The 24,430-nt window shown below is 43.3% G+C and overlaps 1 protein-coding gene across 1 annotated transcript in view; it reads left to right on the top strand.

Annotated features, from left to right (window-relative positions):
• MSRA (methionine sulfoxide reductase A) overlaps positions 1–24,430 on the top strand; it is a 563,445-nt gene that overhangs the window by 181,721 nt on the left and 357,294 nt on the right. The window contains exon 2 of the mRNA XM_075556441.1: positions 20,016–20,084. Coding sequence (XP_075412556.1) covers positions 20,016–20,084 — 69 coding nt within the window. The remainder of the gene's footprint in view (positions 1–20,015; positions 20,085–24,430) is intronic.

Here is a 24,430-nt window from a genome sequence, read left to right as displayed (position 1 = left end):
AGAAAAGGACATCGAAGCCCAGAAGGTTCTATGAAGGCACAGTTCCGTTGGGGCGTAGGGCCCGCTCCCAGTTCTTTGAACTCTAACTCAGGTGAGACTTTTTCCACATTGTGCTGCATGTGTATCTTACTGGTGGCTCCTTTTCTGATAATGTATTACTGCACTGGGATTGGACTAAGGGACGCCGTAAGCCCAGTTTGACTTCTGTGCGCTCCCAAACTTTCTTGCTGAGGTCCTTGTAAACCAGTCACGTTGAGTTGGTCTTGACTCATGATGACCTCATGGTTTTCAGTAGCTGATCTTTGGGACACTAGATCTCCAGGTCTCATCAGCCAGCAGCGGAGTGCATCACCTAAGGAACTCCCGGAAGCCTCACACTTACCTCTTTCCTGAAACAGTGGCTTGCCCGTTTCCTTGCCTTCTTAGCCTTTCCTGTTCTGTCTCTCAGAGCTTTGTTCTAGGACGGAAGTCAGCACGCCTTTCATACAAAGGTCTACCTGGTACGTGTATGATACTTTGCAGGTCACACTGTCTGTTGCAACCACTGAGCTCTGCCTTGGAGGGTCTGGAACGAAATGGGCACGACCATGCTCTAATACAGCTCGTTTCCAAAAACCAGATTCACTACCATCAAGTCAATTCTGACTCCGTGATCTTATAGACACTGCGATTTCTATTTTGGGTAATTTGCATGCGTCGCGCAGTCTTCTGATATTTTTCAACCATTACAAAATGTAGCAACCATTCTGAGCTCATGGGGCATACACGAGCAGGGCAGCAGGCTGAATTTGATTAGAGGGCCAGGGTTTGCTGTCAACCCTGTTCTAGGAAATAAATTGCATAGTAATCATGTATCTTTAGGTGAAATTGCCACCGTGTTATATCTCCTGAAAGCACTGACAGCTTAAGCCTTTAATTGCATGTGAGAAGCCGTGTCAACCCCTAAAAGGATTTTTAGGCAGCCATGACGCATGGATAGAGGCCTTGGCTGCATATGAAAAGATAGTAGTTCAAACCCATCAGCCAGCTTAATGAGAGAAAGATGTAGCAGTCTGCTTCTGTAAAGATTTAAAGTCTTGGAGTCTTTAAAGTTACTAGTGAACCAGTGTCCAAGGGAACCGCCTGAGAGCCTGAATTGGAGCCTGGGTACAGTGGCACTGAGGGGCTGAGAAACTGGCCTGGCCTATCCCAGGGCTTGTTTCTGAGACTCAGAGAGGATGGGCAGGGAGTTCATCATCATTGGTGGCTTTTTCTCATGTATTTCCCCAATCGGTTTGGAACCTGGAAAGTGAGGATTTAAGTTTTGGGAGTAGACGAAGCAGGAAAACCACCATTTTGTTTGGAATATAGGTTGGAGACGTCCTTGCTACTATTCCTGCCTTTGGGTTTAATGTCAAGATAGTAACACACAAAACCCTCAATGTTCAGTCTGCGATTTAGGAGGACAGGTAGGTGTCAGGCCCTATTCAAACACAGAGCTAGTCATTACGTAGCACACAGTGGTTACTGACGCTTTTTGGCATTTCCAAATCAGAGTTTGTGGCCAGGTTGGCGTTTTAATAGTGTTTGTGAATAAGCAGGAGATGGCAGATTTCCTTGGGTTACTCACTTTGAAGGACTCAAATTGGCAAATATGAAAACTTCAGGAAACAAAGACACTGGCCTGAATGAAGCAATGGATGGTTGGTTCATTGACACATAAAAGACTGCCTCCACAGATGGACTTTGGACCTTTACTCAAATCCCACCTCAGTACAAGAATGGTTTCTTCTCATAACGTGGCAGTGGATGATACTCACCTTTCCAACGTGATCGTTGAAGACAAAATGGGTGCATAAGCAAATGTGAAAAAAGCCGATGGTGCCCAGCTATTAAAATATATAGTGTCTGGGGTTGTTTCCCTGGCCATCTAGCAGGGAAGCAACAAAGCCCACATGGAAGAAGCACACCAGCCTGTGTGATCATGAGGTGTCGACGGGATCAGATATCAGAAGTTCAAAAACAAGCAATCAAATTGATGTGAAGGAGTGGAGACAAAATGAAGACCCAAAACCCACCTATACGATAGTTGGACAGTCCCTCACAGAAGGGCCACACAGAAGGGGAGACATATCCACGGTTCAGTACAGCACTGATGAAACATATAACCATCCTCTAGTTCTTTAATGTTTTCTCCCCTTTGTATCATTAAGATTGTTCAATGAATGAAATCCAAGATAGATAACCCCTTCAGGAATAGCAATGGGAGTAATGATTGCCTGAGGGTATGAGAAGAGAGTGAGGGGAAGAGGGAGGGAGGGGAGCAGATAGCAATGCGGACTGTATAACCCCACTTGAAGGGAATGAATAACAGATTTATAGGTGAATGCATACGTTAGATGGCATAAGATATGATTATATATATATATGTTCTTTGGGGTTAGGGTGGGGAGGGAGGAGATAAAGGGGTGCTGATAAATGATGGTGGCAGCAACTATACAATTATGCTTGATTTAATTGAATTATGGATTGTTACAATATCTGTTAGAGCTTCCACTGAAATGAATTTAAAAAAAAGATTGCTTCCATCCCTATGAAATGAAGGTCACCTCACCCATCTCTTTAGAAACAGTCAAGTGTGTGTCATACCACTCAATGTTGACATCACATGATTGTTAAATGTACTGGACCTAATGCAATATGTGTAGTGAACTCAAACTCCAAACTCACTGCTGTAGAGTTAATTCTGACTCATAATGACCCTATAAGACAGGGTAGATCTGCCCCTGTGAGTTTCCAAGGCTAAATCTTTATAGATGTAGAAAGCTTCATCTTTCTCCAATGGAGCAGCTGTGGTTTTAAACTGCTGACCTTGCAGTTAGCAGCCTCCAGGGCTCATAGATATGAAAAAGTTGTATTTGATTGGAGTAACTCATCTTGATCAAAGCAAGTCAATGTCACCTTGGTGTAATATAAAAAAAATACCTTCTCCCTTTCTGGTATGGAATTTTGTATGGAATTTTGATTTAAATATTGTTCTTCGAAGAATGCTTTCTTTTTGTGGGTGGGGAAGACTTTGACTTTTGAATTAGTAGTTGAAACTTGTTTGAGTCAATAAATACTAATATATATCTTAACTCAGCAAAAAGTGAGTACAGTCTTGGAAACCCTGTAGGACAATACTTCTCTGCCTATCGGGTTGCAATGAGGCAGAATAGACTTACCAACAGTGGGTTGGGCTCTTGGGTTTGGCACTGTGATGGTTGGGCAGGGGAGTTGGCCCCATGGACATAGCTGCCTTTGTGTAAAATAAGACCAGGCTTCTTGTGCCCTTATTGTAGCTTTAGTGAAAATACTAGATTTAATTCCTATCTGTCATTTATATTTGAGTGCTCCACAGAGAAAGAGATCTTGCTTGGGTTTTACAGGAAAATACCAGCCTTATATTTTTTTGTGTGAGCTGTCACCAGACATTCTGATGACTGATTTTTGTAAATTCATGCTTTTCAGTTCTGGTGGAGGGATTGCTTTTGTTTATGAACAATTTCATGAAGTGTTCCTTTCAATTGGGACCTGCATGGAGTTTCAGTTCTAGCTAAACTTTTTGTGTTTTTTCTCTCGTTAATATGTGTCTACTCTCTGGTTAGTGCTTTGCTCTTTTTTCTTCTTCCCTTCCATCCCTGGTAATTATCAAGGAGTGTTTCTTTTTATGTGAAAACCTTTCTATAATAGGGGTCTCATACACTATTTATCCTTTCATGATGGACCTATTTCACCCATCATAGTGTCCTCCGGGTTGATCCTTGTTAGGAAGCAGTTCACAGATTCATTGTTGCGTACTGTTGCCATTGTGTGTGTGCACCTTGGCTTCATTCTTCCGGTGATGGACGTCTAGGTACTCCCATCTTTTTGCTTTTGTGAAGAGTGCCGTGAACTTCCATCTCAATTAGATTTTAAAGACCTGGGCACCTGCCGTCATACAACAATGAATTCGTTTAGACTTCCCCCTTAATGTGAACGTTTCAGCGAAGGGTCTAATCAGCTGCTGGCTGTCTTCTTCCGGCATGAAAATAAAGAGTTAGCCTAGTTACACGTGGCCTCTGAGTAGCTCACCATCGGTCCAGGCATGAGCCTGCACCTTTACATTGCCTGAAACTTGGTCTGTGGTCCCTGCAATCTCTGGAACATCCACTCTTGGGTGCATCCTAGAGGAAAAACTTTCATAAAAGTTGTGTCTATTTGTGGAATTTGAAATGCAGCATAGGAAAGGATATGAGATTTAATAAGGAACTGGACTATTTTCCTACCTGGCCCACTTTCACCCACATCCTTTGCCGTGTGGCAACCTTACATGGGATTCTGCAACTAGGGTGTTATAGGTACTTGACTTACACCGTCACTCATCAAAATGACGATTCCACAACTGCAAACCCACTTCTGTCCAGTAGATTCTCACTCACAGAGACCCTCGAGAACAGAGTAGAACTGCCCCATGGAATTTCCAAGACTGTAAATCTTTTCAGAAGCAAACTAACTCATCTTTCTACTGGAAGGGCTGGTGAACTGTAGCCATCAGCCTTCAGGTAGCAACACAGCGCTTAACCCGCGGCACCACCAGGGTTCCTCCACAGTCCCAAAGGAACATTGACTTACTCCATTTCTATAAGCACACACGATTGGTAATCAGGGAAAATGAAAAATTAGGTGGCTTATTTGCTGTAATAACAAATTGCAACTTCTTCCTCTGCATTTCTTCTTGAAGTGCTTTAATTATAGTAATCAGTAGACAAAGAATAGAAAAAGAATAAAATTTACAAACTATTATTATTTTTAAATAAAGCTTAGAGGGTTGAGGGATATGAGGAGGCGCTGAAAAGTTTGTGGGAAAATGGAATGCAGGCATAGTGGAGTTTCCCATATTGTTCTGAAATACTCTAGCCGTAGCGGTAGAGCTGCCAGCATGGAGCTTACATTCTGGCTCTTTCTCCACCCAGAGGAAGTTTTATAGCAGTTCTGCTGTGTTGGCAGGCTCGTGGAGCTTGGTGGAAATGGTCACTTGCTAATCAAAAGGTCCGCAGTTTGAACCCACTAACGGCTCCACAGGAGAAAAGACCTGGTGATTTTCTCCCATGTACATTATTGGGGGGGGGTGTCAAATGATCCTTTCACAGGGGTCACCCAATTCTTAACAGTAGCAAAGTTACAGTGATGAAGTAGCAAGGAAAATAATTTTATGGTTGGGGGTCACCACAACATGAGGAACTGTATTAAAGGGTTGCGGTGTTAGGAAGGTTGAGAACCACTGGATTACAGCCTAAGAAACCTCTGGGCACAGTTCTGTTCTCCCCTCTAGGGTTACTCTGAGTTGGCATCAACTCACCAATGGCACACAAGACAACAACACGGGCCCCTTGCCCCCGCCAGGGTGAGGGCCTCCGCTGCACACCTGTGCCACTGGTTACTGACGGTCTGCTTCCCAGCTTGCATTCTGGAGGGCAGCCTCTTGCTTGCTTAGCATCTCCAGATCACCGCTTGCAGGGACAAACCAACAAAGCACTTTCTCAGCTTGCTGGGGAGCAATTCTACACGTGGTCTCATGTGTGTCCTTCCTTGGTTACTCTCCCTCGGCCTGAGAGCACGTAGAGTGTTTCCTTATATTGAGGAGTTGCTCTAAATATAACAGTTCTTGATGCTGAACTTCCCACTGTTGGACCTCTGCTGTCGTTTCTGTCTCCTGAGGGGACTCCGACTTCTACACAGATATTTCAGGTGGAGAAAACCCCAGAGACTTTCGTGATCTGTGGTTTTTGTCTTCATGTACAAGAAGGGGAGGTGACATTGCTGTTTCCTCTATTGTTAGTCTTTCTCCTTCCCTGTTGTCCTCCCCTCCCATGCTTGTTCATGTGGGACCGAACTACAGTGAGAGGGGGGTGAGGAGCAGAGCTTGGTGAGCAAGATTTCTGCAAGAAAGATTCAGCACTCAGTTACTACATCAGTAAAGTGACCAACTCCAGGTTTACCTTGCCAGTGATATTTTGAATTTGTTCAGGGACAGATGAACACGGAATATTATAAAACCCAACTATTTCTGCTGCCTAGAATAAAAGTCTTATGACCTTAAATTGATATGGGTGAAATATCAGGGATAATAAATAACCTAGTTTGATATCAGAAATCATTTTCATTTTAAGATTTGTCTTTTATTCTGATAGAAAACAGGGAAAAACATATTTTCTAATCTATCTCTCAGCTCTGTAAGAATATCATTTTCTCCTTTCAACATCTGTGGATGCTCCTTGGAGATTTCCATGTATCTTGGTATCAATAGTACCTGGGTCTAGAACAGCGGTTCTCAACCTATGGATTGCGACCCCTATGGGGGTAGAATGACCCCCATAAGGGTTTCCCGATTCATAACAGTAGTAAAATGACAGCTATGAAGTAGCAACAAAAATAATTTTATGGTTGGGGGGCTAACCACAACATGAGAAACTGCATTAAAGGGTCGCGGTGTTAGGAAGGTTGAGAACCGCTGCTATATTGGGTTGTTATGAGTCAGAAATGACTCAATGACAGCGTCTATTGTCAACGAAAACAGCCCCCAAACTCAAGGAACCAGATAGCTACGCAAAACCCATTAGAAATGCAGAAAAACCTCTCCATGTAAGTGAGGCCTTTGGCATGAATTTAAATATAGCCTCCCTGGGAATTTTGGAGAAACATTTTTCTTCATTGTTTTTGGAAGCCTTATGAGGCAGAGATAGAACTTGCCCAAACCAAACAGCAGGAAAAGCAACTAACAATCCTCTGGACAATCTAAATGAAATAGCAATTGCCAGAGTTATTGCAAAAGTGCTAAAGACCCTACTTTGATATTTCATCCCCTATTTCTAGACTTTAATGGCTCGGGAATGCCTGTTTTAGCAGTCTTCCAGCGCACTAGGGAACAGGCTTGAGGAGAAACTATATAAAGACAGTCTTCAATTTAGAAATAGGTCATATTCTAGAGGTTGATTTATGAATCAGACTGGAAATATATATATATGTATCTATATATTTTTTCCTTCAGAAAATCGCTTCATAAAAGGTGATTTGATTTCCTGACTTGTATCATTAGTTTTCTTTCACGGAAAGTGATATTATTTTCCTTTATTACAACATGTCGGTTACTTATTTATCTGTTGCTGTGTAATCAGTTACCCCAAACGTAAACATCTTAAAATAGCAAGTTCTTACTATCTCACGGTTAATCCTTGAGTCCAGCAGGAATCTGGCTTTAGTTAGCTGCATGTCCCTGCATCAGGTTCTCTCACAAGCTGCAATCAAGACGTCCGCGGCGGCTGCAGTCCCATCCGAAGGTTCATCTGCAGGAGGAGCCGGTGCCATGCTTACTCTCGTGACTTGCCACAGGGCCCTCTTTACCTGGCTGCCTCCTGGCATGGCAGCTGGGTTCCCTTCAGCAAGCTCAAGAGAGATCAAGAGAGATCAAGCGAGCTCCAAGATGGAAGTCGCAGTCTTTTGGGAAGAAGGAGTTAAGGAATCGAAGTATATTTCCTCATAATTCAGGAGTCTGGATATCTGATGCCAAAGCATGGCTCTAGGCGGGTGGGGTGGGGGGGTTAGAAGTTGCAGTCTTTTTATAACCTCCTCTTTGAATTGACCCCCATTATTGTGTTGTGTCCTATTCAATAGAAATGAGTGACTTAGTACCACCCAGACACCAGAGGCAGGAGTTTAAGCTCCACTTCTTGATGGGAAGACGTTCATGAATGTGTGGTTATGCAGGTATTATCTGCTCTCAGTACCCACGTGAGTGAGCTAGAGAGAGGATCTTCCCTGACGTGAGCTCCAGATGACTGCAGCCTCAGCTGCTACCTTGATTGTAACCGTGTGGGAGGCCCTGAGCCTAAGAGAGGACGCATCCTTTCTGTAGTATTGAGCAGGACAGGGTGGAGAGTACTCTCTTCAGCCTGGCTACTCCCTAGATTGCTGGGGAGAACAGGGAAATATTTCCTTTTCTCTAGTCAAAGTTTGCAAACAAGTCAAAAGAAGCCCTTACCAGTTTGGAAGGGCTCTTGGTGCTGTTTGCTTGAACTTAAAATGTATTTTTCACTGAAACATTATTCTGTAAATGGCATTTAGAATCTTAGAACACAGTCAAATGTGAGATTCAGTGTAGATTGAGTAGGCCCTTGTGGGCTAGCTCATCATCATTTGTAACAGCATGTTCATGGCTATATAGATTCTATATCCAGAAACCCATCTTATAAACCTACTTTTGAAATATGACTTATGTTTTAAATTGGGGGTTGCTTATATCATATTAGCTCCTCCCCAGAATCTTTCCCCATAATAGTTCACCTCTTGAGCTATCAGCCTTTTGGAAATAGAAAATAGTGGAGCCTGGCAGTACGGGGATTATGTTCTTCAATCTGCCTAGTAGCTAGGTTGCTTGGGAGAACAGGGTAGTTTGCAAACAAGCCTAACTACTATGAAAAACTATCGGGATGTAGTTATACTCAATATATTTCCTGCAGGGCCTGGACCCAAGTCCCATTACAGTCACAGCTGTCTTCCACACTCCAGAATTCTGGGGTCTTCATCAGGTACCCTCGATCCAATTTGAAGGACATGTAAAACACTGCTCGGCCGGCTGGCGAGCTCTGATTCAGTCCACATCTACCTGGCAGCCTTCCAGCGAGTGTGCCTCTCATTCAGGTCCCTGAGAGGGGCCGAAGACGGCTGCCTGGCTTTGTCTCCACATGTGAGATCTTCCCGGACACATCTCTCACATCCTTTAACCACGCACCAATCACTAGTGCGTTCATTCAGGAACGGACCCATTTCTCGAATCCCCGAGGACTGGCTCGAGTGCTTATTGTGTATATTTGCACGGTCACCTCTGCTGTCTCTCCCTTAAGCCGCATGACCCAAAGCAGCATTTCTAGGTCATGAGTTAAGAGTCACCCCAGCTCCACTTCACTTCCTTACCTAAGGTGCACTGTTTCCCATCACTTTCCAAAAAGACACGTTTGAAAAACACCCCAAGACATCTTTTTTGTATTATTTGTAGGACCACATTTAAAGGTGTTATCCATGATGTTCCTTAATGTGACTGTGTACTGGACACTAAAAATTCCCTGTAGTTAGCCACAGGCCCAAACCTGCTTTCTCGGAATGGCCGCCTTTCACTGGGATTCTGCAGTCGCTTATTTACACGTGATTGTCTCTCCAGGAAGAGATGGGAAGTCCTTTTATTCTTTTGACTCCAGGGACTCATTGACAATCAATAGAAGCCCTCATAGTAAAAAATTGATTTATCTTTATCTTGAAGGTGATATAAAATGTTTCAACTGCTTTGAAAATTAGGGATGGTAAACATAAATCTTTATTCAGTAAATCCCAAATACATTTTTTAAAAGCTCTCATTTTCTGTTATGGAGGAAAAACGCAAAGGGGAGAACCAGAAAGGGAGACAGAGAAACAATCCAAATATGTACCGAATCCCAGAAAGGCATAGTCTTTGCTGATTTACTAATGTATATATTTCTCTCTGAATCCTAAAATAAAAAAGAAAGCAAACATGGAAACACCTAAAAAAGGCTTTATTGACATATAAGTAACGTACCATACAATTATTGGTTTAAATATTTTTTATTTATATTGACAGAGTTTGAAAGGTGAAAAAGAGAATAGTCTTTTAAAAACACAAAGTGCCTTATATTTTACAGATGGGATTTGTCCCAGTAAACAGTGCATCACATAGATATCTGTGTTTATCAAGTTACTTCCCTTTTATAATGTGTGTGTGGGGGGGGTATTATTCTGCAATATAGATTATTTTATGCAAAATGTTGATGTCAGTCTTGTTGCCAACAATCCCCAAAGGACTGTGTGGTAATAATTTCTTTCAGAAGAATTAATACCAGATTAGCACCAAGATTTGGACCTTAAAGATGTCTGGCAGTCTAACGCTTCCAAGCCGTTATTCTGCTCCATTTCCCTCAACCCTTCCTTGAGAATATTCCTTCATGCCCTGGGTTCTGAAATTCACTGCGGTGACTCGCAGAAACTCATGGAATTTTGAGCACAGTTCTCATGTTGTCATGGGTGCTGTCCAGTTCCAAGTCTGAAGATCAGGCAGAGTTGAGTAAAATGCAGGCTGCAGAGCCAGAAGCCAAAAAATGTCCAAAAGTCAAAAAAGATCTTCCTGCTTCTACCAAAGCTCAGCCAGGGAGCAGGACTATGGCTTTTCAGATAAAGTGATGAGTATTAGAACTGTAGGTGAGGCCAGCATATCTACTTCATCCAAGGGAAAAACGGATGGTGTCCTAAGTCACACCCTGCACTAAGGTGGGGTCCTACTGATGGCCCCAAGGAAACAAAAGGTGTGAGTGGGTTCACACCTGCTACTAAGGCTAGGTCTCAATCTCACCCCAATTCTGCCCATTAGTGTAGAAGAGGATGCCTTCCTAAATGGGACTGTAGCCACAGGCCTGTAGAGTCCAGCGTTGTAATATATCACAAAGAGAATTATGGCTAGAAGGGTCATATTAACTGACTATAATGCAGCCTGGCCATGCAGATGAGCAAAACTTGAGTTTTAGAAGCTGATCTCTGATGAACTTTGTGTTTCGTGTTTTAATTCCCTGTAGAATGCTGCATCTCGTTCTCCCACTCTGCAACAACGAGCAACACTTGAGTAACCTGGAAGCCTTATTGTCGTTCATAGAGGCCAGCCCAAGCAAGGTTGACATCCATGTTCTTATCTATGACCGCCCCTCTTTCTCAAAGCTACACGTTGAGCGGTCTCTCTCTTTCTATACGTTGCTATATAAAAGGAGAATTGGGAAAAGTTTACAGAGGTTTGTAACAATGCTTCCCAGACTGGTTTGTTTTTCATTTGTGATTATGAGCGTCCATCACAAATTAAAGTGATCATTCATATAAGAACAGCACTAAGGAAGCCCCTCGGCCCAACCCTGCATGGAGCAGGTCTGTTTTGTGGTGGGGGGAAAGGTTAGTGTTGGTCTGGAACAGATTGTAAGGGGAGGGCTGGACCCGTCAGGCTCAGCTGAGCATCCGACCCCATCATTTATCTCTGTCAAAGAGGGTGGGGGGTGGAGGGGAGAGGGAGCCACTGGACCCCTCCTGCTCATCTGCAGACTGACAGCTGATGGCGTGACATGCAACCTCAGGCAGATGATGCACCACGGAGCTGCAGCGCACTACCTGCTAAAGAACTCTGGCCTGTTCACGAGGAGAAGTCAGCTCCGCTGCACGGCGCCTTCCTAAAGCCGTGCTGTACCTCTGTTCCTCCGTGTGCATAGAACAGTTTGTGGAAGCAGGTTTAACGGTGGGTCAGAGGCGAACTGTTAGGTTCCAGAGACAGGCTGGTAGGAGAAGGAACTACCTTGGTGGGCTTGAGGCCGTGATTATAGTCACAGAACTTGGATACTCTGCACACACGGATTATTTGAATATGGCAGAACTGACATTGACAAATGTGGGGTGAGAAAGTAAACAACCTGCCTGCACCTCCTTGTAGGCGACCAAAGCCAGGCCAGCGAGGAAGCGAGGCTTCTCAAGTGCATGACGGGCAACTCCCTTTTAAACGGGAGTAAAAAAGTATGACTTCTGCATGGTCCTGACTAGATCAGCTTTACATCTGTCTGCACAACTCAGAATTACACTGTAGGCTCAAATCAGTACCACGATCTTTAGAATAAAGGAAACTCAATTGGATTTTCCACCCTATTTTTCAGTAAAACTATTTTCAACCCTGTCATGCATAGGGACGTTACATGTATTGGGCTGGGACAGAGGTTTTAATCCTCAAATGACCTTAAGTTAACCTTATTTTAAATGTAATCTCTATTCTGAAGATTATTTAACTGGGATAGTCATTACACATGTCAATGGGGGTGATAAGGTGGAAATTTTCCATCAATCAATACTATATACTTATCACAGATGCCAAAGTTAGACATAGCTCCTAAATGTAGTAATTAATTAAAGTAGCACAAAAATGAAACTTGAATTCTTCTAAAAGTGAGATTAGTGATGTTGGAGCACCTTAGTTGAACAACGTAGTATGAATTGGAAGCACACACTGGTCTGGTAGTGGAGGAACAGGACGCTATCAGAGGTGCAGGCAGTGCTGTTCGAGACGAAAGCCTTGGATAGATGTGTCTGACCAGCGGCCCTAAGAAATGAGGATACGATCACTGGTGGGTGGTTAAAGAGGAATAAAACCCAAACATGCTGCCATGGAGTCAGTTTTGTCTCACAGTGACCCTATAAAAGGTATCTGGGACTACAATTACTTATGAGAGAATACAGCCTCATCTTTCCCCTTCAGAGTGGTTAGTGGGTTTGAATGTCTCACCATGTGGTTAGCAGTACACCACTTATTCTACAGTGCCACCAGTCCTCCTTTATGGGTGGAGACTAGGCATGGTATGCACATCAGCAGTTTGAAACCACCAGCCGCTCCTCAGGAGAGAGGTGAGGCTGTCTACTTCTGAGAAGAGCTCCAGTCTCAGGAAACCCACAGGGGCACTTCTCTCCTGTCGTATAGGGTCGCCATGAGTCAGAGTTGACACGATGGCAGTGAGAGCCAACGTTTGTTGCACTTGGCATTGCTGTTCAGGTTTTTAGGTGCCCTCGCGGCCTTGGCACTGAGCAGAAAATACGTAAAAATACCCCATGGTCAAACAATGCTGTGCTCTATTTTAGAGCACATTCTCGTCCTTATAGTCCCACTATTTTGGCTAGAAAACTCCCCTCAGCATTTTTCTCAGCACATTTGTTGGTGAAATGGTTGTCCTTGAATACAGTGTAGTAAACTTGTACATATTAAATTCTCAAAACATAATTGCATTGCCAAAAAACAAAAGCAAAGACTCAAATTCCCTACCTTTATGTGTCAACCTATGTCTCACTAAAGCTCATTATTGGATAAGGGTTCGGCCCTTGCTTGGTTCTGCATCTGCCTGTTCTGAGATTGTAAAGTTCTGCTTCTTCTATCGCGGATTCCAAAAGGCGCAGGACTTCCTGAGCTCCCTTACTGACCAAGATGTGCGTCTTAGATTTGCTGCATCTGGAGGAGAGGGAGAATGGAGAACCCTGGTGGTGGGTGGGATGACCTGGAAGAAAGGCATTGGTCAAGTTATAAAATCCTCAATGATATATGAATCGTAATTTGTTATGATCTGATTTGGTCCTTTGGGTTGGATTTCTCAGAGTTGATAACCTGAGTACGGTGGGCTTGCATTACTAGCTGCCCGGCAGTTCAGAAGGTTTGATCTGATTCAAGCCTGTTCTGGTCCTGGGGTAATTTGGGCCTGTCTGGTTAGTGATTTGCTGTCATGCTCAGGACAGCAGAAGCGGTTCTCAGAATCCCCAGTTACTGTCCTCTTGGTCATCCGGGCTGGGGGAACTGAGACCTAGAGGAAAGTACAGGGACCTGCCTTTCACACCCCCACCTCCCTAACATCTCTTTACCTTTCACCCTCTGCCCGATTCCCCATCCCTCATGCAGAATATAAGACTTTAAGCCAGGCTTGTTTGAACAAAGAACTTGGAGTTAATAACCAGTTGATTTATATCTGAATTTCTGTTATTGCAGATACAGTATCAAACCATTTTATTGTGCCCCTTTAAAGGGAAAAATCAATTATAAAGTTTAAGGCATATTTGACATACACAAAATACTTTTAAAATTAATGAATCATCTTTTAAAGCTTTTGAACATGCCACTGAAATCCCCTTCAAAATTCTCTACAAAAGTTGACGTTGACCTGATCTTGCTCTAATTAACCTTGCTATTTCTCAAGCACTAGGCTGTCAAGATACATTCAAAAGCATTTCTTGTCCTCACATACCCTTGACTAAGGACAAGTCATTGCCATCAGCTGAGGTTGTCTTCCTGGGGTGTGTGCCTTTAGAATGTGTACCCACTGAGCAGAGAGCGTGGACAGGGGCATCTGCCCGCCTGCCCACCCAAGGCAACCACCCTGCTGTAGCTGGGCGACAGATGGGCCTGTCACAGACACTCCTATCCCCATGTCATACTCTGCTGGCTTGTTTTCTACTAATCAATAATTAGTGCCCAATCATTGAATGACTTTTCTGTTTAGTAAGTTTGATTGCTTGGCAGTGAGACACGCATGTATTTTGCAAACAGAACTTATCGATATTGGCTACATAATGACTGTCACTGATTTGTTTAAGGGGAGAATATTGAAACGGCACCTTTGTGGTGAGATCTATATTTGCCACAATTACAAACAAAAAAGCTGGGTAAGTCCCCAGGCTAGCCCTTCCTTCCTCCTAAATCTTATTTTTCTCAGTGAGTGTTTGACAATTACTCCTCACTTATCAATGCTCATTAACTGACACTGCTCTATGACAAGAGTAAAAACCCTACCCTCTGACTGTGTTGAACATTAGTGACATACCGGGGGCAGTAGCAAATGTGGAAGTGGGAGGCAATACTGGTTGTGATGGCTCTGCCTGTGTACTAATTTGACTGGCCGAGGAATCTTAGTGGTTGGATAGTTATATAATGATAAGATTTGTCTGTTATCAATAGATCAAACTACCCATTGCATTGGGTAAGCCCGTTGCCCAAGACCTTTGGAAAGTGTTGAAAAGCAAGCAGGTTGCTTCGATGACCAAGGTGCACCTGCCCCAAGCCATGGTATTTTCATTTGCCTCCGGTGCATGTGAAAGTTGGAAAGTTGGAAGACCAAAGAAGAATCAATGCCTTTGAATTGCGTCCTGGCAAAGAATATTGAAAGTCCATGGACTGCCAAAAGGACAAACTGACCTATCTTGAAAGAGGCACAGCCAGAATGCTCCTTAGAAGCAAGGATGGTGAGACTTTGTCTCATGTACTTTGGACATGTGTCGTGAGAAATCAGTCCCTGGAGAAAGACATCATGCTTGGTAGCAGGGCAGTGTAAAAGAGGCAGTCCCCTGACAAGGTGGACTGACACAGTGGCTGCAACAATGAGCTCAAACTTTAGGACAATTGTGAGGACAGCGCAGGCCTGGGGTTGGGGTGGGGTCTTTCATTATGTTGTACTTAAGGTTGCTATGAGTCAGAACTAACTCTGGCACCTAACAACACCAATTATGTAACTATCCTTCATTTTGTGATCCAATGTAATCATCTTCCATTTTGGCACCTGGCCGATTTTCACATAATGACCTGGTCTCTGGAACCTAACCATGTTGATGAATGAGGAGTGGGTTTGTAGATATTTACATATTAAAGGACAGGACTTCTGGCCATTTGTTTTTCTTCATTGGAAAATGCCCTCTGAAGCTCAGCCTCGATTTCCAAGGAATTGAAATGCTGCTGCTTATTTGCAAGAAATGGAAAGTCCCACTAAATCCTCCTCCCCCGCCCCCCACCCCACTCTTTTATCCCTAAACTTTATATAACTTTTTGGAGATTTTCAAGTGTTTTTTTTTTTCATTTGCAACTTAATGATTTTATTATTTGAGGAAATAAACACCTGTCTCTCATGAAAAGAAAAAGAAAAACTCTTAGAAATATGTTCCAATTCTGTTTTTTCCCTGTACTTTTATTGGGGGCTCTTACAGCTCTTATCACAATCCATAGATTTATCCAGTGTGTCAAGCACATTTGCACATAAGCCGCCATCTTCAATTGCAAAAGCATTCTCTTCCCACTTGAGCCCCTGAAATCAGCGCCCCATTTCTTCTCCCTTCCTCCCCCCTACCCTCCCTCACGAACCCTTTATCAAGTAGAAATGAGAAAGCAAATTATATTTCCCCTTTGTACCATTTCTGATAAACATATCAAGAATGGCAAACCGACTCCCAAATAACCATTCAGGCTCTTGGTGAGAGAATACTGTGGCTGATGAGTGATGTCCGCCATGGGTCCGGAGGTGGAAGAGAGGCAAACAGGTGCCATTTTGGCCTCAGGTCTGCTAGCTCAGTAGTTACTATAGTGTTTGAAATGTCACAAACACTGTTATACATGCTTTATCTGTATTCACTCATTTCATTCTCAAGAGAAGTCACAAGAACGGCCTGCCGCCATGTCAGAAGATATCTGTGTTTCATGTCCAAATAGCTGGAGGTGATCGCCTAGTCTTTTAGCTGAGCTGCCCCTGGATGGATGTGAACTGCTAACCTCTTTTTTAAAATTGTTCTTCCTGTTTTAACTTTTATTTTAAGCTTAATTTACTCCCAAGCCATATGGTTTTGCTTCTTCTGTGTCTTCGGGGAGATCTTTTGCTTTGGTGATACTTTCTTTTCTGGGTTAGGAGCAATGTGTTTCTTTTCGGTCGGCATCCTTTCAATGTGACAGGGGGACCTCACGGATGGACTGACCCGACCATGAGCTCTTTATGTCTGGTGACGCATCCTGGGGGCTGGGTTCACCTGGATGTGCTCAATGACCAGAGAATCCACATCTAAGCCCTTCAGTTCAGCACGACTCTCTATTTTTAAGCTTGTGTAGCAAAAAATCAGCCCTCTTTTTGGGCCACAAACCTTGGGTCCAATGCTGCTGTTTGCCTGGGCACACCAACCAACTGACTCCTCCACTGTAACGTTGGACGGGCACACGCTGCTTCTGCAAAGTGACGTCTAAAATATGGGGGTGCTTTCTGGTTGTGTATGCCCTTGATGGCCTGGACAGTGTCACGGTGCTCTTAACGTGATCCCGCAGATTCGCCCCTGTTGATTTGCATGATTTCGTGGGATTTCCTGGGTTGAGTAGCAAACCATTCTGGCAGGTAAGCTCAGGCCGCTACAGGCTAACCTTTTGATTAGCGGCCATGTGTTTCTACCTCTCTCGGACCCCCTAGTTAGTTTTATTTTGGCTTGTTTCTTCGCTAGTGTTTTCCATGATAATTCATGTTTTAATTAGTTGTAATGATGATCAACATGCAAAAAGCAGGAGGCTATCTTTCACTCGTCATTGTCTCCAATACCTTTCCATGTTTCTATGTATCGATATTTAAAGGCTATCTCTACAAATGTTGCATAAGATTCCGGTCTGTGGGTAAAATCATGACTTAGAGTTTTCTAAGCGATTTTCCCTCCGTGGGATAGAAGCTTGCTCACGCCGTCTTTCAAGTAAGTTTCATAACATCACATTCTCAGCCATTTCCCTACTTTGGAATGTTTGATTTTAAGATTTTATTTTCACAGGCAACAAATGCTTCAAGAGTAAACATTGTTACGTTTACCCCCTTTCCTCGCTCACACTTTCCTTTGAGTAACATCTTACAAATGGGATTAGTGGGTGCAAAAATTTAAATGGGTTTGTCCTTTTTGCTATGTATAGAGATAAATCTTTTCTCTAAGTCACCTCCAGGAATTCCGATCACTCGAACTGCTACCTCATTGCCTTGGATTTAGCAACTCTTGGTTCTAACTATAGAAGTATACATTTGAAGATGTCACTTGGCCACCTGGACCATACTCCATACGTCTCTAATGGTCCGATACTACTCCATCTGGACCATACTCCATACGTCTGCGAATGGTGCCGCTTAATGGCTAGATGCTACTTTCAGGCTGTGGAACCTGCTAGGTTTCACTCCGAACTTTGCGATGGCTCCTTCTCTTCTCCCAGGATTTCGATTTTTAGGATGATGTCGCAAGTCTTTGAACCGGTAGAAGCTCTTGAACTTCTCATTTGATGGAATCCTCGAAGGGTTATCTGAACTAGATGGAGCCTTAAAAGCCTTCAGATTCTGCAAGACTTTTAGTGGTTTGGGAATGTTTTAGAGTGAAAAAGTGACCCCAACTTCAAATATAATTTAAGGAACACATTTATTAAGTCTTAAAATGGACAAAGACAACCAACGCAAACACACAGACACACTGTGCAGATGAGGGAGGCCATTAACACACGGTCAGAATGGTGTTTCATGATTCAGATTTGGGAAGCTGGAAAATAGGGCAGGGAACAAAAGGAACCATCACAAGTTATTGATTGGTGGCAGATCAATAAATCACACTTACAGGTGGGACCACAGAAGCGGGAACAGAACCCAGACTGGGGCACAGACATTGCTATATAGAAGAGCTTCCAAGATTGGTACAGAGCCATCCAACAAGGCAGTCAGGGCCAGACTGATAGGACATGACTCATAAGAATGCAGGGCTCTGTATTGTCCCCAGTGCAGGGACCTCTGTCAAGGACAACCCAGGCAATCCCCTAAGAAAGAGACACCACCCCCACCCTCACGCCACAGCTTGAGCTGGGTGGAGGCCATCTATTTTCAGGGTACTCTACTTGAGGGCAAAATTATCTACATAACTGGTTAAAGATCAGAATGAATTCAGTGCAGGATTAATCTATTTGGGGACCCTGCAAATGAATTTTGGGCTGTAATGACCGCATTTTGCAAACTGGGGTGCTCAGAATTTAAGCTCCAATGCTGGAAACTCTCTAGGGCTCCCATAAATTTGAATAGGGTCTTTACAACCTGCAATGACATGAACCTCACCTACCCATCTATTTTTAATTGCCAGCGAGTCTCAACATAGCCCCTCTACCATGCACAGACCCGATTCTTCCCTGGCCCAGGAAGATGTGGTGGCTGTAACTACACCTGGCTCTAATACCAGGAGCTTCTTCATTCTCTCTCCTTCCAAACTCTACTTCTTCTTTGAGACCCTACCTCAGGCTCGGCTCCTCCATGAAGTGGACCCTGACTTCTCCACTTGCTCTCCCTCTGCTATCTCTCAGAGTCCCAGTAGACGACAGTCCCGGACTCGGTACACCGTTAATTATAAGTGTTCTTTTATTGTTTGCTTTTGAATTACCTCCTTCAGGTAACTGTACCCTCCTTGAGATCTTTTACCTTTGGGTCTTTTCCTTCTAGGCCATACCTGTCCTCCAGATCACTGATCCTAGCTTCAGTGTTGGCTCCTTTGGTGGAGCTAAATACACCTAATAACCCGCACTAAGTAAAATCCACCTAATCTAACCATCTAAGTAAAGTGCATAGGTGCTCTGTAATGTAGTCTCACAGTATTTAAACTATATATTTCTTATGTATCGCCTATAGAAATGGCCACATTAAAATGACTGAGAATATTATTAAATTCCTCATACATGAGACATGCTCACATATTGTCCATACGGTCATTGCTTGGGGACTGCAAGAATGAGCTAGTGCTGGAGAAGTGCAGTCTGGGCGCTTTAAACTTCAAGAACTTGGTATGCAGGCACTGACGGGGGAAGGATGATCATTTGAAGAGACTGGGGCAGGGAGTAAAGAGTAACAAGAAGCAGCTAATATCCATCTTTGGTCCTGAAACCAGTGCTTGAATTGCAGCCGAATCATGTGCTCTACTATTATTCTGTTTCTTGAAAAATTGGTCCCACTGTCTTTATTTCTAGGAGCCCTGGTGGCATGGTGGTTACGCATTGGGCTTTGGTCTGCAGGGTTAGTAGTTCAAACCACCAGACTGGGCGCCCTCCTCTTGTCAACAGTCACAGTCTAGGAAACCCACAGGGGGTCTCTGTGACTCAGCAGTGACTTGATGGCATGAGCTTGGAGTTTGGTTTTAACTTTACTTCTCACTTTAGATCATGATTGGGTTAGTGTTCTGGTTTTCAGGCAATTTAAGGGTGAAACCACCCCCAGATCACCCCAGAACCAGAGTACCCCCTTGTTATTCAGAGGACAGCTTGGCTGTCTCAAAAGGACAGCGGGAACCCCTGGCCAGCAGTCAGGGGCCTTCTTCCTGCAGGACAAGCACTGCCACCACGGATGCTGTCCTCTGTCCAAGCTCGGCCAAGGCATAAGCATTTGTAAAACAAAGTACCGGAACTACCATGGTCTCTGGCTAAGGTTCTCTCTAACTGTGAAACTGAGAACAAAACAGTCGAAACTTTTGCAGAGGCCAAGCATGGGTGTCATTTATTGCTAAAAATGGGAAATAGACTCCTTGTCACATTTAATGACATGTGTTAGCATGTGTGTAGAACTTTACACTGAAACTTACATTTCTTTCTTTTTCCTTTCTAGCCAAACATCATGTCAATGGCAACAGAACAGTCGAACCTTTCCCAGAGGGAACACAGATGGCTCTATTTGGTAAGATATCAACTCTGAAAAAGAAACCCCAAATTGTATGCAGAGACTGGTGCCAAAATTCTTCGTTTTTAGCAAGTGTCCTCGGGGCTTGAAAATCTGGGCTCTTCTAGATATTTACAAGTCTTTGCAGCCAAGAAAACGATTGAGTTCATAGTAGTTTCTGGGATCCGAAAGGCTTATTCTATGGACTTGAGCATTCTTCCTTTTTTTTTTCACCTTGAAAACCTGAATATCATACTGTAAACTTACTGTTTCTCAGTACTACACTGTGAATTAACCTAATTTATAGTCTGAGTTTTTCTTTGCCAGGAGGGGTTCCCCATCCTCTCATCCACCTCCTATCTTGCTATGTGACCTTGTTTAAGGTTGAGAACCAGGTTTTGAGTTGTCATTCTGAAAAAAAAATCAATTGGATCAAATGACTTTTTCACCTCCACCATGACCTGAGTGAATTCCTTAAGAGAAAGCGACAATGCAAAATATTCAAAATGGACAGAAACCCAAATATTCAGCCCACAGTAGACAGTCCTGTGTTCAAGCAGAACCGCTCCTTTACATGCCAAACCGTTTGCTGAGATTGTTTTTAATTCATGTCTTCTCACCTGCATGCGTGCCACCTAAACTTCCTTCAAAACATCCGTGCATCTGGTGTTTTCTTTGCCTGACTTTCTCTCCTCCTTTCCTCTTTCCCTTCCCATCTCCCCTTCCATTTTGCTTTCCCTTTCATTCCCCTCTCCTCCCTTTCCTTCCCATTTCCCCTTTCATCCCAAAGTGCCCTGGGGTCTGCCCCTCTTAGGGACTGCTGTCTCTGTCCTCAGAATTTTCTTTCTTTTTTGTTTCTTATTCTCGCTTCCCCTTTACCTATAGGACACAACTCAAAAAGCAAAAACAAAACAAAAAAAAACCCAAAAAACCTCACTGCCATGGAGTTGTTGCTGACTCACAGCAACCCTGTAGGCCAGGGTAAAACGGGCTCTGTGAGTTTCTGAGACTGTGACTGTTGACGGGAGTGGAAAGCCCCGTCCCTTTCCTGCAGAGTGGCTGGTGGCTTCTAATTGTTGACCTTGGGCATCAGAGCCCAATGTATGACCACTGCTCAACCTGGGCTGGCAGGTACATGTCCTCCTCCAGCATCCATCCTATGCTGGGGTGGCTGGTAGTCGCCTATAAGAATTTTGATGCAAAGTTGCTTAGAAGCATTCAGGATATGTGTCCTTAATTCCAGAGATGAAGTCGTTGATGGGGTGAAAACTCATACAAAATTATTCACTAAAACCAAAACAGAACCAACAGAACTCATGGCCATCAATTCAATTTTAACTCATAGCGGCCCTATAGGCCCAAAGAGAGCCACTTCTGTTGGTTTCTGAGCCTGTAACTCTTCATTGAAGTAGACAGTGGCTGGGGCGAGGCCCCATGTGCAAGGCACTGTGGATTTGGGAGAGAGACCCATAGAAGCAGAATGTTTGATGTGGTGGGAAAACAATGTGAACTCATTCACTAAAGATTAGTCAGTAAGTGTAAGTACTTACTTGTTGGGTCATCCAATCAGTCACCAACTAGAAATATCAGTGAATAACCTCTGTGATGAATTTGGGGGGTGGGTCACAGGTCTGGTTTATTTTTAGTTAACTTTACCAAAAGTCCAAATTCAAGGTCTGATTGTTCTATTTGAGACAAGAAATTTCCTCTCTCTGAACTTCAGTCTTTCTACCTCCCGAATGAGAAAGCTAGATGGGATAAGCTCTCAGACGTTCCTGGTGGAGTCCTTTGCACCTCTTACACATACAGGCTTGACGGAGACTCTCCAGAAAGCCCATTGTGAATGGCCAGCTGATGTGGTTTGCAGAGGTGAAACAGTACAAGTCATTGTGTGCTTTTGAGTCAATATCAACTCACAGTGGTCATATATCACAATGTGGAACTGTAGCACATATGGGGCTTCTTCCCAAAGCTGTAAATCTTTACAGAAGCAGACTGCCCCAGTTTTCTCCTGCAGAGTGGCTGGTGGATTTGAAATGCCAACCTTTTGGCTAGTAGCTGAGAGCTTCACCATTGTCCTAGTAGAGTTCCATTAATCGTAGTTACAAACAGGCTGTAAAATAGTATCACCGTTTGACATCCAAGCATCTATTTTAGTTAAGTACCTACAAGCATGTTATATTAATGTTTTCAAAACTGTGCTCACTTTATATAACTTGTCCACCTGAACTGCAGTGCTGTGTTAGTCCGGGTAGACTGGAGAAACAAATCCACAGGAATTCATATGTGTATAAGAGAGAGTTTTATTTAATTATTTTAATTATCAGTATATTTTTTTATTTCTTCTAATATCCAGGTGAAATTCAGACATCCTATTTCACCCCAAAATATCTTTTTTTTAAAGATGAACACACATCAAATGATTTACTTTTTGAGGAAACCATTAAATTATTGCAACTACTTTGAAGGAGATTTTAAAAGCATGCATATATAGTCAATAGCAGATGTAGAGATAAACTTACAAATCGATGCACAACTGACCTGCTCATACATGGCAATAGTCAATTACACTACCGGACACAGTTCACTTACAGTTCTACGAATAAGAACCATTTGTGTTCTCATCCATTTTTTTATGTCTTACAGTTTTAAAAAAGAATCATTTTATTGGCAGCTTGTACAACTCTTATCACAATCCATACATCCGTTCATTTTGACAAGCACGTTTGTACATTTCTTGTCATCATCAGTCTCAAAACATTTTCTTTCTACTTGAGCCCTTGGTATCAGCTCTTCATTTCCCCCCTCCCTCCAACTACCCCCTCCCTCATGAACCCTTGATAATTTATAAAATACTATTTTGTCATATCTTACACTGTCCGAAGTCTCCCTTCACCCACTTTCCTATTGTTTGTCCCCCAGGGAGGAGGTTATATGTAGATTCTTGTAATTGGTTCCCCCTTTCTACCCCACCTTCCCTCCATCCTCCCAGTATCGCCACTCTCACCACTGATCCTGAAGGGATCATCTGTCCTGGATCCCCTGTGTTCCAATTCCCATCTGTACTAGTGTACATCCTCTGGTCTAGCCAGATTTGTAAAGTAGAATTGGGATCATGATAGTTGGTGGGTGGGGAGGGGGGAGGAAGTATTTAAGAACTAAAGGAAAGTTGTATGTTTCATCGTTGCTCCACGACACCCTAACTGGCTCATCTCCTCCCGCAACCCTTCTGTAAGGGGATGTCCAATTGCCTACAGATGTGCTTTGAGTCCCCAATCTGCACTCCCCTCATTCATAATTATATGATTTTTTGTTCTTTGATGCCTGATACCTGATCACTTCGACACCTCATGATCACACAGACTGGTGTGCTTCTTCCATGTGAGCTTTGTTGCTTCTCAGCTAGATGGCTGCTTGTTTACCTACAAGCCTTTAAGACCCCAGTGCTGTATTTTTTGATAGCCGGGCACCATCAGCTTTCTTCACCACATTTGCTATGCACCCATTTGTCTTCAGCAATCGTGTCGGGAAGGTGAGCATCATGGAATGCCAATTTACCAGAACAGAGTGTTCTTGTATTGAGGGAGTAATTAAGTGGAGGTCCAATGTCCATCTGCTACCTTAATAATAAACCTATAATTATGTGAACATAGATCTATTTCCCCATCATCATATATAAATATACTTACATATGTACATGCCTTTATTTAAGCCTCTATAAATGCCCTTTGACTCCTAGTTTTTCGTTCTATTTTATTTGACTTTCCTTTTGTTCCACCATCATGCTTAGCCTTCATTTGGGTTTCAGTAATTCCTCTCTGTTATACTGCCCTTGATCAAGCCCTACCAGGCCTCTTACACCCTCCTCACCACTGATTTGGATCACTGTTGTTCCCTGGGTTTGTTAACACCACTTCCTTTCCCACACCTCTCCCTCTCCCATGTCGCTCTACAACTGTCCATCCAGTTGTTTTCTCCTCCAGATTGTTTATCCTGCCTCTCTTATCTAGATAGACCTGCAGAGATAATAACATGCACAAGAAAACAAGACAGAGCAAAACAAAGTGTCAGAAGAAAACAAAATGACAACAACAAAAATAAAACAATTGCAAAAAAAAAGAAAAGCCTGTAACTAGTTCAAGGTCTGTTTGTTGACCTTTAGGAGTGTTTTACAGTTGAGTCTGATAGGGTGCCACACCCTGGACCCAAAGTCTATTTTTGGTATTCCCTCGGGACTTCCTTGCCTGCTCTCCTTGCTGTTCTGTTGCACGCCCTTAGTGTTTTGCCTCGGTGTGGTGGGTCAGATTGGGTGCAATTCTGACACTGTGTTTCTATTATTGCCCCCTGTAGGGCTATGAGTCAGT

This window comes from Tenrec ecaudatus, chromosome 8, assembly GCF_050624435.1.
Source record: "Tenrec ecaudatus isolate mTenEca1 chromosome 8, mTenEca1.hap1, whole genome shotgun sequence".
In the NCBI taxonomy this organism is placed as follows: Eukaryota; Metazoa; Chordata; class Mammalia; order Afrosoricida; family Tenrecidae; genus Tenrec; species Tenrec ecaudatus.
This window is presented reverse-complemented; position numbering and strand designations above follow the sequence as displayed.